Here is a 14,848-nt window from a genome sequence, read left to right on the forward strand (position 1 = left end):
TTTGGTATGCAAGTGTAGTTTGGGTGACAATACAAGTACAGTCAACAAAAACTACAGTCAGCAAAAAGGCTTGTATTAAAATAATAGATTGTACAACAAGAGCATAAAACGAGACATTTTACCCAAGGCGTTCATATAGCCACCCGAGCCGGTACGGTGGATAGACTCGTCGAGGCGAAAATGGGTGTAATGCTTATTTTCACACTGCTTTTAACTTAGATTTTATTTATAACATTTAATTTTATTGATTTATTTTGATTGATTTTTAGTTTTATATAAATTAAAAATTATTAAAAAAAGATTTAGATTTTTTTTGTACGTGGCTGTTGACACCTGATTACCTGGCCTTAGACGAAGATTTTATTTTATGCATTAGAACATAAAAAGTCATTTTATATCGCCTAGATACGTATTTTATACCTGCCATATAGATACCTGTCATGGCGCAGCAGTACACGCAACAACTCATAAATAACGTCCTCAGGCGTTATACGCAAAAAGGCCATAGGGTTTTATTTAGGGGGTTGCAACCAGGTTAGCCTACATGTTACGACTCATTACAACTCCACTTGCTGAACGAACAAGCATCCTTTGACTAGCCGGCGTTGTGAACAACTATATAAATACAGTGATAAATACTAATGCTTTGGACTTGAACCACATATTTATATTTATATTCATATGCATAATCGTATTCGTATTTTCGTATATTTATTTATTAATATAAAAACTAAAACTCAATACTGCTATGTAGACACTGCTCTTTCTCGAAAATACAAACTGAAACATAGATGCACAGAAAAACCAGAAAAATAGACCAGCGCTGGGAATCGAACCCAGTATTGGTGGTGTAGCGGTATAGCACGTGGCACATGCCGAGGACCTGGGTTCGATTCCCAGCGCTGGTCTATTTTTCTGGTTTTTCTGTGAATCTATGTTTCAGTTTGTATTTTCGAGAAAGAGCAGTGTCCAAATATTACTTTCTGCCAAGTTTCTTGCGGCGCATTCTTCTTGGCAATGATGGTCTTTGCGAAAGCGCTGGTAGTTTAAAAAATGACGTGTAAAAGTGCCCATTGCGGCCTATTTACTGAATAAATCTTTTGAATTTTGAATTTGAATTTTGAATTTTGATCATTCGGTAGTATGTGTACTATTAGTTATTCTGTGATAAGATATCCTTAAAGTCATATCAGTTCAATAGTCTTTACTAACGCGCGGATTTAATCAATTATATATATGACACAATTACGTATTTGACGAAATCTTATCTTATAATTCGGGTAGGTACTTGCTTATTATTAAAAACTTGATTAATATTTGAGAAAATAGCTTCATAGCGCAGGAAAGTACTGATACCGAAACACTTAAACACTTATCAAGTGTTTGCTTGATTAATTAAAATGGATTTAAACGTGAAGCCGAAGGAGAATAATTCGATCCAGGTCGGTATCTGATTCTTTCTATTACTCGTAGTTATTTATTAGAAATAAATATCCTCTCATCTGTTACTTGTTAATGGCAGAGATTTAAATACCTACTGAATGTTTATTTTTAACTTGCGAATGAATTGCCAGAATTCGGGGTCTTAAGATTTCTCGCAAATGCCAAGCCTAAATATATACTAAATCCATATCCAATACTAATATTATAAATGCAAAAGTGTGTGTGTTTGTATGTTTGTCCGATTTTTGGCATAGAGATACGTTTTATGGACCAAAGAGTGATTAGGCAACTTTTTATCCCGGAAAAATGCACAGTTCCCGAGGGAACAGCGCGTGATAACCGAATTCCACGCGGACGAAGCCGCGGGCAAAAGAGTACTAAATAAATACTAAACCTTTAAGGTTTTGGCAGCAGTGGTTGTGTTGTGACATGGTTGTGCCATATTTTTGTCAAGGTAACTTTTTAATAAGGAACAAAATAACCTTTTACTTACAACAACAACAACACCAATTAGGTAGAAAAAAGATGAGTACCTAGTACGCATGTTTATTTACTTGTTTGTACTGAACTTAAACTAAAGTAAAGGTAAGCATGATTGTCTAAACCTAAATCATGAGGCACCGAATTTAACCAGACAGCTTACTATCGAATTAACAATTAAGTCAACCATAACTTCAATTTCTTATTTATGATGGGAAGAATCATTGTCATCAAAGGTCGAGTATCGAAGACATGAACAGAACAGAATTTGTTATTTTTCACCTCAGCACCTCAAAACAGGCAGGTTTTGCTATGAGAAATCAGTGAGCAAAATGCGATTTTGCTCACTCCGTGAGACAAAGTAACTTTTTAATTATTTTTTTTAAATGCTGAGTACAGTGTTGGGTCTACTCACTGAATTCCAAATATTTGAACTTTACTTTGATCTGTCGATTCACTTCAACTCGAAAAAAGCAAGAGATAGAATCAAATTTGTCGATTACAAACTTAAATTAAATTTTTGGTATTAAAAATATATCGAAATATTTCCAAAATGTAAATTTTCCCGATCTTTTAATATAGTATGCAACCTCGTTGCACGAAAGCCGCTTCTCTTGTTTTTTTTTTATAAAAGAATTCCGTATACTGCCTCTACAGTATAATTATTATTTGTTAAATTGAATGTTTTTTTAACAAATCTATTTATGTTTATGTAATAGAAATCTTAATAAAAAACATATTTAAAGGTTTAATTGTTCAACCTTTTCAATTACCCCGAGATGAGGCTTTTTGCAGTATTTTTAAATAAGTGTGACATTAGTACAAGAAGTTAAGATTGCATGTTATGAGTATGCGATTTGTATTGTAGCTACTGGACTCTTTTTATGGTTTTAAATGTAATTATTGGTTTTATATGTAAAAATGTGTTTGTTTTGTAAACAGGTAGGTATATGTGGTTTTATTCTTATGTTACATTTAAATTATGTTCTCGCTGCTGAGGTGAAAAATTGTATGTGTCACACCAGACCAAAGTTTTTTTGCATCTCGTGTATTTCAATCCCTTGCTGATCTCAGGATTCTAACCTAGAATCACTCGCTAACGCTCGTGATTCAATTATAGAATCCTTCGCTTACTCGGGATTCAAAATCAACACTCGCAACAAAAAACAACTTTGCTCTCTTGTTGCACAAATAACTATTTACATTTATTGTTTCAGGCAATTGAACCTCCGGAACAGAAACAGATCGGCGCAGCACTCGAAGCAGTCATTAAAGATGTGGGTGAAATGGGCTTGTACCAGAAGCTGCTGTTCGTGGGGATGATGCCCTTCGGGTTTGTGTGGGCTTTCGTGTACCTGGGCCATATGTTCGTTACGCCCACGCCGCAGGAGCACTGGTGCCGCGTGCCTGAACTGGCGGAACTGGCTATTGAACTGAGGTACGTAAGTACTTACTTCAGAACTGAACTGAAATATCTACGACACTTGGTAAGAGCGAGCGAGCGTTTGGTTGGTAATAACTCCTTTATTTAGCAGTAAAGCGCACTCGCGTGCGCGAATTGTTTTTTTTTTTGTATAGGTAAATACCTACCAATTACGGTTACATATTTGAATATCGAAAGTTAAAATACCTACGGGTAAAATGTCGATGTTCAAAATATCGAAAAATAAAATATCGACTGTATCGAAATATCGAAAATTAAAATAACGAAAGTTTATATTGTCAAATGGTCAGATAACCTACGTCCAATCTATCGAAAATATATTTATCTACTAAAGTGACATCGAAAGATATAAATATCGAAGTCCAAAATATCGAAGTATAGAGTATCGAATATCCTATGTATGAACTATCACGTGACAGGGTCGACGGAGCTCCTATTCCGCTCAGTTGAGGCGCATCGCGCCTTGACGCAATACTAACCTAACCTAACCTATTGAACATGAATTACCAAAAACAATTTGGTTCGGTTAAGTTAGAACTGTGACCAGAACAACGCGGTCGCTACCGGCGAGTGCTAAAAAATGACTAAGTTGATTATGTAAAATAAATGCTAAAGAGAAAGGAGTAATAAATAAAGCCGATTTGTATGTACGATATCTTAAATTTCGACATTCAAATATGTTATGACTAGCTTTTACCCGCGGCTTCGCACGCGTAAACTATTCAGTCTGCTAGTTGCAATTCAAATTTTCGGGATTTTACAAAATTCCTCTGGAAATTTCAAAAAATTATATCGTGGTCTTCATTGAGGTTGTGTTCTGAATAACTGTACAAAATTCAAGACTCTAAACCCAGTGCTGAAATTTCAAAAAATTTCCCTATCCAAATTCAAATTTCAAATTCAAATAATTTATTCAGTAAATAGGCCGCAATGGGCACTTTTACACGTCATTTTTTAAACTACCAGCGCTTTCGGAAAGACCAACATTGCCGAGAAGAATGCGCCGCAAGAAACTTGGCTGAAAGTAATATTTGGACACTGCTCTTTCTCGAATATACAAACTGAAACATAGATGCACAGAAAAACCAGAAAAATAGACCAGCGCTGGGAATCGAACCCAGGTCCTCGGCATTCCGTGCAATAGAATTCTGAGCGTAATGAGGGATTCAAGGATTAACGCCCAAGATGAAAATAATTTTGCTCCCGAGTGGTTCATACAAATTTTCACACCAGCAAGCATTAAGAAACTTGTGAAAAAATATCTTACTATTATTAAAGAACAATCAGCATAGAAAATGGCGTGGCTTTACAATTATCAGATTCAAAAAATGGCATTTGCAATAAAACACTTAGAAAAGCCTTGAACAGAAAAGTTGCACTTTGCTCCCTCTCGTCAGGGAGGAAAAGAAACTTTTCTGAAGGAGAGGTGTGAAAAAATTATTGTTGCGTTGCTTTTCTTTTCTTTTATTGTTTATGAAGTGACGCTTTAAATGCTTGAAAAAAATGTAGGTATATATTTAATTAGTAAGTAGTTAGGGGATTTTGCCAACACCATAGAGGTTATTACACCGTTGTCTCTTTTTGCTACTGTAGCAGTCTTTGCAGCGACCGTCGAGCCATGCCACATCTCGTATCTACCTACTTGTAAATGTTATATTAGTGTGTTATAGTATTAGCGATGGACGATGTAGGGCAAAAGTACCGTTTGTGGCCGCTGTACCGTTTATGGCCGGCCATATTGTTTAAATATACGTTTGAAATAAATTAATAGTAATAAATCATTGCAAACTTTATTCGTTTCAGTATAAACTTTTGGGGGTCCATATTGGCTCATATTAATAATACCGCTTTGTAATCAGAATCATCATTTCTCCGAAAATTACTTGTTATATATTTTTAAAATGATTATTTTTACTTCTACCTACATTGCTCTGATTGCTCATAATGATACATATTTCGGTGTTTTTTACTCATAATGTCAACACTGAGATTTTATCTATACCCATAATGTTATTTGGGAGAATTTCTTTATTTTTAAACTTACTTCATATAATCATCGCAGTTAACCCACTTTTCTGGCAGGATTTTGGTTCTGTGAGGGTCGCAGTTCTAACCTAACCTAATCCACTTTTCTGACAGGATTTCGGTTCTGTTAGAGTCGCAGTTCTAACCTAACCCACTTTTCTAGGGAGTATTTCGGTTCTGTGAGTGTCGCAGTTCTAGCCTAACCTAACCCACTTTTCTGGCAGGATTTCGGTTCCGTGAGGGTCGCAGTTCTAACCTAACCTAACCCGTTTTTTGGGAGCATTTAGATTTTGTGAAGGTCCCAATTAGTAATAGTATTAGTAATAGTATTAGTAATAGTAATAGTATGAGTATTATTAATAGTAATAGAGGTATTTATGTTGAATGACATTATGAGTATAATAAATTCGGAGTTCCAATGATTATTATCTAAAATAAAAATGTATAATGCTCATTAGGATGTAAAATTGTATGAGATACATTTTCGAACTTTGGCGCATCCAAACTTTTGAAAACACACTAAACATATTATTTTAATACCTACTATAACTTTTTATATTATGACTTGAAATGTCAACTGGCCAAAAACGGGCATAAGGTGGCCAAAACCTCTGTACCACTACCATGAGTTTACAGTGACCGTACTCGATAGCGACGGCGTAAATTATTTGTACGGAGAATTGTACAGCGCCTCTACAAATAATTTACGCCATCGCTATCGAGTATGGTCACTGTAATTTGCAGGTAGTGGTACTGCCCTAGATCTAGTGCAAACGTTTATTACGTAACTAGGCGCAGCCTGTCGATCCCGACGAGCGCGAGCGCGAGCGGCTACGACCGCTGCTTGATGTACGACGCCAACTGGACGCAGGTGCTGGAGTCGCTGCAGCCGCCCGCGCCCGGCACGCCCACTGTGCCCTGCCGCCACGGCTGGGAGTTCCTGTTCGAAGACATACCGTACTCTAGTGTCGTCAGTGAGGTTTGTATTGTAATAAAGAAAGCTAGTGAATTTAGCCAATGCTCATCAACTTAGAAGTCTGAAATTTTGCTTGATGTATGATGGAGACAGGGACTTAACTAGAGTTTTTACTTTTTAGGGTTCCGTACCTAGCCAAAATGGCATTTTGAAAGTCAAGCGCACCTCCCACTCTAAAATTTTTATTTCTTCGCCCGGATTAGAAATAGCTTGTTTAATACAACGACAACCGTTTACTTACACGATTCTTGTTACCATGGCAAAGCAATAAATAAATATCTTAGGGCTTCTTAGGGTTTGGCTTCAAGAAAGGTTACGGTAACAATTTGGTAGGACAACTTTCGCTCGCACAACGCTATCTATTGATTGCAAACGAAGTTAACACGCCATCTTGCTACCTCTTTGTCATCTTGAGAGCCGAGTACGGTACGTCACCGTTCTCGGACAGTGCCCGATTATCCCACCCCACGGGCCACGGGCACGCATTACCGGGATATAAAGTATCTGTACATCAACTTCCATGTAAATCCCTTCAGCTGTTATTGCGTGATTGAGTAACAAACATCCAACCAAACATTTTCACAAACTTTCACATTTATAATATTAGTAGGTAGCATAATCGCTATATATACAAAATAACAGCTATCTAGCACTAATAGTCTAACTCTAAGCTAAGCTAAGTTCCGTTTTTGTCATTTTTGCTACGGAACCCTAAAAAGTAGTCTGACTGTGGGTAATTTAACGTGTTACGTGTTACAGCGCGATTGGGTGTGCGACCGGGCGGTGCTGGTGGCGTGGTCGCAGGCCATCAGTTTCCTGGGCTCCATCGTGGGCGGCATCAGCCTCGGCTATTTCGCTGACATGTTCGGACGGATACCTGCCTTATTCGGTAACTACATATATATTGGAGCGGTTTTCATGAACATTACATTATACGATATCATTAGCAGATAATTAATCTGCGGTCGTATTGTACAGGCTCGCCGACCGTATTCCGTGTCGTTGGTTGTTGGTACAAGTACTTACAGTGAATAATTGAATACCTAAATGTATGTAATCTAAACATTGTTAAGACTTCCCATTGGAGTTCCTAGCTGGACTGGAAATTTGGTGATAACCTTCGTAACGGGTATTATCACTTAAATGTTTTTTATGTAACTGTTAACTAACATGAAATAAACGAGAAAAAATATTTATTTCGGGGATCTCAGAAACGGCTCTAATGATTTCGATGAAATGTGCTAAGTGAGGATTTTCCGGGGCGGAAGATCAATTGACTCTAGGAAAACGCGTGTTTTCGAGTTTTTGCCGGAGCGAAGCTTCGTCGCCCCGGTATTTTCTTATGAGCGCCAAACAAATAAGTAATTAGAAGTCGAAGTGGTCGCCATGACCGGAATCGGTCGGATCATCGTTGATCATCATCCATTACTATCATCTTTACTAATTGAATTATTTTAATTACAGTGGCCAATCTGGTGGGTTGTGTAGGTGGCGTGGCGACAATTTTCACGACTGGTTTTTGGGATTTTTCTTTTTGTCGGTTTTTGGTCGGCATAGCGTGTGATGGATGTTTTCTCTTTCTGTACATCCTCGGTGAGTAACTATGGTAAGTATATAAACAAAACTAAAATAAAAATAAAGTAAATCTTAGTTAATATTGTACCATTCTTGTAGGTAAACTGTGACGTAGGTACCTATAAGTATATGTTGGCATATCAGGTAGAGCTCTTTTTCTTCCCAATACCTTGTGGGACTATGGAACCCTAAATACGTGTCTTCTTTTTGTTATTCAAGAGAACAGTTTTTTTTTTGCAGTTGGTTAAATTGTACTTACCTATTCGAATTAATCGCGATGGCGTTCAAACTAGATATATATATATATATATACTTGAGTAGATAGGTACCTATGAATTACGCCAAATTAGGATTGTGTATTTAGATAATGCTACCTTACACATTCATCGAAGCCAAGGGAGACACGATAAACACAATAAAACATGATAGTAAGTAGCGCAATACTACTTCGCTACTAACACCTGTAATTGTATTTTTATTTTTAAAACCCTATGTGACATAAGTAATAACGAGTTAACTTACACGGAACAGAAAAGGTTCTGTTCAGTGTTCACTTACCATTGATTGTTTACTACACATGTCTCGTCCTGTCTCTGCTCTGCTTTGATGGTGTCCGGTAGAATGGTCACGATGACGTATTGCAGTGCTGGAGTACGTAGGGGTGCGACACCGCGCGTGGGTGGCGAACATGTCGATCGCGCTGTACTTCGGCGGCGGCTGCCTGGCGCTGCCGTGGTTGGCGCTGTGGGTGGCAGACTGGCGGCACTTCCTGCTGGCCACGTCGCTGCCCATGCTCCTCGTCGTGCTCACGCCGATACTGGTGCCGGAGAGTGTTGGGTAACGAATCTTACAATACCAGTACCCTTAGTGTGTAAGTTATCGGTTACAAAATACGTCTCGATCGCGTTCGCGTTATAATCTCAATTTATAGGAAACACGAACAGCGCCTCTAGCGGAACGTTTGCAATGTTCATGTTTGCATACAGATTGAGATTTTAACGCGAACGCGATCGAGATGTATTTAGTAACCGAAAACATACACTAAGGGTATTGGTACCTACTGCCTCATTCAAACTCATAATTAAATATTTAATAAGTCCTATTTATGACATAAAAATTAATTGAATTTTACGAATTTGAAAACCATAATTATTCCTCTCTCTTTCCCTTTCCTAGTAGGTACATGAAGTACCTACTACGTGTTAATATGAGATAATGTAGCTTTCATTCCATAAAACAAAACCGTTTCACGTAGGTTTCCACATCCCCCTATATTCAAATTAACAAACAGACAAAATAACAAAGTTTACTTCTTAATTATATTTATAATGTTGGTACAGATTATCAATAAAGTATTTCTATTCTAAAATTCTGAGTACTGCCTTTTCGCAACGTAACGTTTGGCATCCTGTTTCATTTCGCAAACTCTAAAACTGTAAATATTTCAGGATTTATTTCAGGGCCATCGTGTAGAACCCTTTAGGTTAGGTTAGGTTAGTTTTATAAAAATCCTGAAATATTTACAGTTTCAGATATATTAAACAGTTGGGAAATGAAAAGTTGCGAAATGAAATAGGTTGGCAAACGTTATTCGCCGGAACATTAGTAAACCCTAAAATTCATATTTAGATAGTGTAGACTATCTGGTGCTGGTACTCGCAATTGCCTGTGTCAAGCAGGATTCCTTTACTTTCCAGGGATAAAAATCAGAGAGAATGGCACATGGTATTTTTCCATGACTACCCCCTAAAGACGGAACTGTCGAATGGGGCATTTAATTTATAACTTTGGCTTATCCGGAGAATATTTAAAACATTATTGTCTTAGGTACTCAATCACATTAATTCTTAATTGTACGCATGCGTATTTGAAATAATCAAATTCTGAACTGTTACAGATGGTTGGTCTCGAAAGGGAGAGTAGATGAGGCGGTCACTATACTGAGAAGATTTGAAAAAATCAATAAAACAAAAATATCACAAGAAGCACTTGACGAGTTTATTGTAAGTCTATAAATAACTCTAGAGTCTACGAGTGTCGCCTGTTTCCTGTCCGTAAATAACCTGAAAGATACAAAATAAGTGCTTTTTATTGTGGTTGCAGGTTGTTGCTAAAACGACTAAACGGCATGACGAAAGTTTGATTATTATCTTTAAGAACAAGAATCTTCGAAAGACCGTGTTCTTCTTGGTGATTTCATTCATGGCGTGCGCTCTGGTTTTCGATGGACTCATTCGGCTGTCGGAACACCTGGGCCTTGACTTCTTCCTTACTTTCACTTTTGCTTCAGCTACCGAAATTCCATCAATTGCTTTGTTGGTCCTGTTGATAGACAGGTAAGTTTAGTCAGGGTCGGTCACACGATCGTCGCTATTACAATATTTATGTGTTGGTGTGAAAAATCTAGTTAAGTATAATTAGTCGAACAAAATTGCGTTTTTAGGTAGATATGTGGAAGTTTTTCAGAGACCATTTCCTAAATAAGTTTCACATTGGTACCCTTTCGCAGTTCACTTTTTTTACAAACTTTTATTTATTCACCCGTCCCGTTATCTGTCTGTACCTAATCAAATCTTGCAAGTTGAATTCGACCAACTTCCAATAGTTGGGTTGACTTGAAATTTGGTAAACTTATGTAAATTGCATGACAATACAATAATCTGGTAGTGACATCCTGGTAGTCCAGCCAGGATCGTCTCCACAGGACGGAACTCTTTAACGGTTAATGGCATCGACTTGAAATTTGGTATGCAAGTGTAGTTTGGGTGACAATACAAGTACAGTCAACAAAAAGTACAGTCAGCAATAAAAACTTGTATTAAAAATTAAATTTTTACCAAAAACTTTTTACTATAGGTATTTAGGTACGTATAGTGGAAGATGTAACTGTAAATTTTCGCATCTTTAAGTATGTAACTAGTTATGCTATTTGATAGATCGACTTAATTAGTTATGGTTACAGATGAGATCATCAGATTAATATTATAAAATTACTAAGCTTTTACCGCGGCTTCGCACGCGGAAACTATTCGGTCTGGTAGTTGCAATTGAAATTTTTGGGATTTTACAAAATTCTGGAAATTTCCAAAATTTATATCGTGGTCTTCATTGAGGTTGTGTTGTGAATAACTGTACAAAATTCAAGACTCTAAACCCAGTGCTAAAATTTCAAAATTTTTCCCTATCCAAATTCAAATTCATATCATTTATTCAGTAAATAGGCCGCATGGGCACTTTTACACGTCATTTTTTAAATACCAGCACTTTCGGAAAGACCATCATTGCCAAGAAGAATGCGCCGCAAGAAGCTTGGCAGAAAGTCATTTTTCAAAATAAAATAAGTACAAATAAAATACTTAAAAACTACAGTAAGTATACAATTAAAGAAAAAAATACAAAATAATAATAACAATAATACACGGATATGGGGTCCCTTAGTTACTAAATTATCCGTGAAAATATCGGGATAAAAAGTAGCGTATGTGTTATTGTAGACGTCCGGCTACCTACATACCAAATTCATGCCTCTAAGCCCAGCGGTTGTTATTTCGAGATTTTATCCTATCCCGTGGGAATATCGGAATAAAAAGTAGCCTATGTGATATTCCAGAGGTCCAGCTACCTACATACCAAATTTCATGCTCTAAGCCAGTGGTTATTATTTCGAGATTTTATCCCTAGTTATCCCGTGGGAATATCGGGTCAAAAAGTCACTTAAGTGTTATTCCAGATGTCCAGTTACCTACATACCAAATTTCATGACTCTAAGCCCAGCGGTTATTATTTCGAGATTTTATCCCTATCCCGTGGGAATATCGGGATAAAAAGTATCCTATGTTTTAATCCAAGTTATAAACTAACTTTCGCCAAATTTCATCCAAATCCGTCCAGCCGTTTAAGCGTGAAAAAGTAACAAACATACTCACTCACTCACTCACTCACTCACAAACTTTCACATTTATAATATTAGTAGGATAAGGTCTCAAGTTCTGAAGGCCACGGCGATACGATTATTGATTGACCCTGTCACCAAGATACTAAGTATTAGTAAGTGCCTACCTAAGGTGTTACTACTATTACAAATAATTACTGTAGGTTCAACCTATAAAAGTACCAGCTGAGCCGTTCGTCCGCTCTCGATGAGAGCGGAACATAGATGTCGATAGTGCTGCTGCAAAAGTAGCGTAGTAGAAATAAGCAACCTGAGATATGTATGCATAGGAAAAATTCGTGTCTATATTCCTGTCCAGCGGTGGTGTAGGGGTTATAGCACGCAGCACGGATTGCTGAGGACCTGGGTTCGATTCCCAGCGCTAGTCTCTTTTTCTGGTTTTTCCGTGCATCCATGTCTCAGTTTGTATTTTCGATATGGTTTCACGGGATACCCGTAAAAGTAACAAATTTGGAGTTGAAATAATAAATTCAAAAAGACTCCAAAAAATCAATCATTATTGTTAAAGTATCATCTGTGTGCCAAATTTCATCTAAATCTGTTCAGCTACTTTAGCGTTAAAGAGAAACAAACATCCATACAGTTCGCAAAGGGCTCTTTGGCATGTCACATTTTAAATGAGCACAATGAATTACAATTCTCTTAACTACCTATACATAATTAAAGGTAGCAAAAGAAACTAAATAAGAAATAAACATACAGTTCAAAATTAAAAGTTATATCTCGATTTTACAGGGATGTACCCTTTCTTAGTCCAGTAGCTAAGTATCTCGTAATCATTTTACGATATGAAATGTGATCTTCCGATCATGACAAAATAAACCCGTAAGTGCGAGTATTTCAGTGGAATTGTAAAATGCTTCCACCGTCAAAAAAATAATTAATTGAAAATCTAGACGCTATTTTTATTATTAATCTTCTTTGGCCACAAGGGCGACTTATTTCTTATTTACTCGTAGATAAACTTACAGACGTAATGTAATGGCATCCGTTAATTAGGTACTCATACATTTCAATTGAAGCTAGTGATGTGCTGTTTTGTCGACTGTAATGGAACTGCAATGAAGAATCTATGAGCTGAGCTGTTACGTTGCAAATATAATCTACTTATAACGGCAAGATAACGGCCCTATTTATTTTTAATAACTTTTTTTACAATTGAGCTCACATTTATTATTATTATTTTTTATACAAGTCTGGGAAAACGAGCATACGGGTCACCTGATGGGAAGCAATAGGTACGCAGCCCATGGACACCCGCAACACGTAGGTATTAGTTTGGAAGTGAAATTAAGTAAGTATATATATCTTAGAAAAGAGACTGACTGGAAAAAATAGCTTGCCGTAGGTATCAAGATCTATGGCAATGGTATGAGGCAAGATTTAGAGGCTTTGTATTATCTAATGTTTAATCTTTTATTTAACACATTTTGAAAATAACAGAGGTGCAAAATTTAACGGTGGGATCTCAGGCTATCAGAAGGAAGTCTAGGATTATTTTGAACGCAATACTTACTCTTTTGTTGTAAGTAGGTATTATCACTACACTGATACAATCAAATAAACCGTTAGTATAATATTAAAACACTATACCTATTACCTAGTGCCATCCACGAAGACGCGTAATTTTGTCAAAATTAAACATGAATGAAATTGTAATAAGAACCACGGCACGCGTCATCGTGAATGACTCTACCTATATAGCTTACCTTCTACTATCTTATTATAATGATAACAGCCTTACCAATTGCTACTTTCCAGATTTGGCCGACGCAAGTTAGTATCTGGGCCGTTAATTTTAGGAGGAGTCATTGCTTTCGTAGGAGCTTTCGTACCACGAGGTGAGCATAATTGATCAAGAAAACTGAGTAATTTACTGTAAATAGGTAAGTACAGTAACGTTAAAAGCGCGTGAAATAACAGAAACTGATCAGAACCATTTCGCGCACCGATCTTTGATAAGCTTGCGGTGGTCCTTTCAGTCGACATACTTATGTTTTAAGAACTTATACAGCTTACTCTTTCTGCCCATCTGTATTTGGCTTGGTTAGTTAATTTCGTTCTGTGAATCTGTGTGTGCCTCCGGGGGTTACAGGCGTGGCGTCGGTGGCTCTCGCGGTGACAGCGCGCTTCTTCTCCAACATGGCGTACAGCGCCGTGATCCAGTGGACGCCGGAGCTGCTGCCCACGGCCGTGCGCGCCTCGGGCGCTTCTTTCGTGCACGTCAGCGGGTTTGTCGCCGCCTTCTTCTCGCCCTTCTTAGTCTATTCGGTACGTGAGTCCACTTTCGTCATATTTGAGTGTTTGAAGGTTTCATGAACAGGAATCAACGGATATTAATGTTATGCCGACGACCCGTCTTGCGAGTATTTAAAATTAAAAATATATTGCAAATGTATTTTTTAACCGACGAAAAAAAACGAGGAGGTTCTCAAGTCAACACGTACTTATATATCCATATATTTTATTTTATTTTGATATTTATTTTTGGAAAGCGTATACCTATATATATACAGTAAAACTTGGTAAAGTGGCACATGGATAAGTGAGAAACCTCCATAGCTGGAACTCATGGTGAAGTCCCGACAATTTAGCACTGGATTACCTCTGTTAGTGGGATAAAACAAACCTCTATATCTGGGATTAGTTCTTTCGATTTTACCGTCATAATTACATCTATATATAATTGAGACAGCTAGTGTATTTTACCTCTTTTACTGAGACTTCATTTTAAAGAATACTTTTGCTGAATTATTTTCTTTGAATTTTATAGGTACTTATGACCTCTGTAACTGAGATAACGTCAATTTATTACCTCTCTAACTGCGACTTTATTAAAGTTAAATTTCCGTTTTGTTTACACACTTGGCTAACAGTGCGTAAAAGACCTCCAGTTTTAGTTCGATTTTAAAAATAGATACTTACTTAATGAAAAATTCTAAACGCGAAGCAG

The 14,848-nt window shown here is 37.1% G+C and overlaps 1 protein-coding gene across 2 annotated transcripts; it reads left to right on the forward strand.

Annotated features, from left to right (window-relative positions):
- Positions 1–1,246: 1,246 nt before the first annotated feature.
- On the forward strand, positions 1,247–14,273 carry LOC141431505 (solute carrier family 22 member 3-like). 2 transcript variants are annotated; one of them, XM_074092695.1, is made up of 10 exons: positions 1,249–1,442; positions 3,141–3,361; positions 6,185–6,371; positions 7,128–7,257; positions 7,833–7,961; positions 8,588–8,780; positions 9,841–9,946; positions 10,047–10,279; positions 13,657–13,736; positions 13,991–14,270. In XM_074092695.1, the coding sequence occupies exons 1-10, from the start codon at positions 1,401–1,403 to the stop codon at positions 14,212–14,214; spliced, it is 1,545 nt and encodes a 514-aa protein (XP_073948796.1). In that variant the 5' UTR covers positions 1,249–1,400; the 3' UTR covers positions 14,215–14,270. The 2 variants fall into 2 exon arrangements, with proteins under 2 accessions (XP_073948801.1, XP_073948796.1); XM_074092700.1 differs by lacking the exons at positions 9,841–9,946; positions 10,047–10,279 and having other exon boundaries at positions 1,247–1,442; positions 13,991–14,273.
- The last annotated feature ends 575 nt before the right edge of the window (positions 14,274–14,848 follow it).

The sequence above is a fragment of the Choristoneura fumiferana genome, chromosome Z (assembly GCF_025370935.1).
Source record: "Choristoneura fumiferana chromosome Z, NRCan_CFum_1, whole genome shotgun sequence".
Lineage (NCBI taxonomy): Eukaryota > Metazoa > Arthropoda > Insecta > Lepidoptera > Tortricidae > Choristoneura > Choristoneura fumiferana.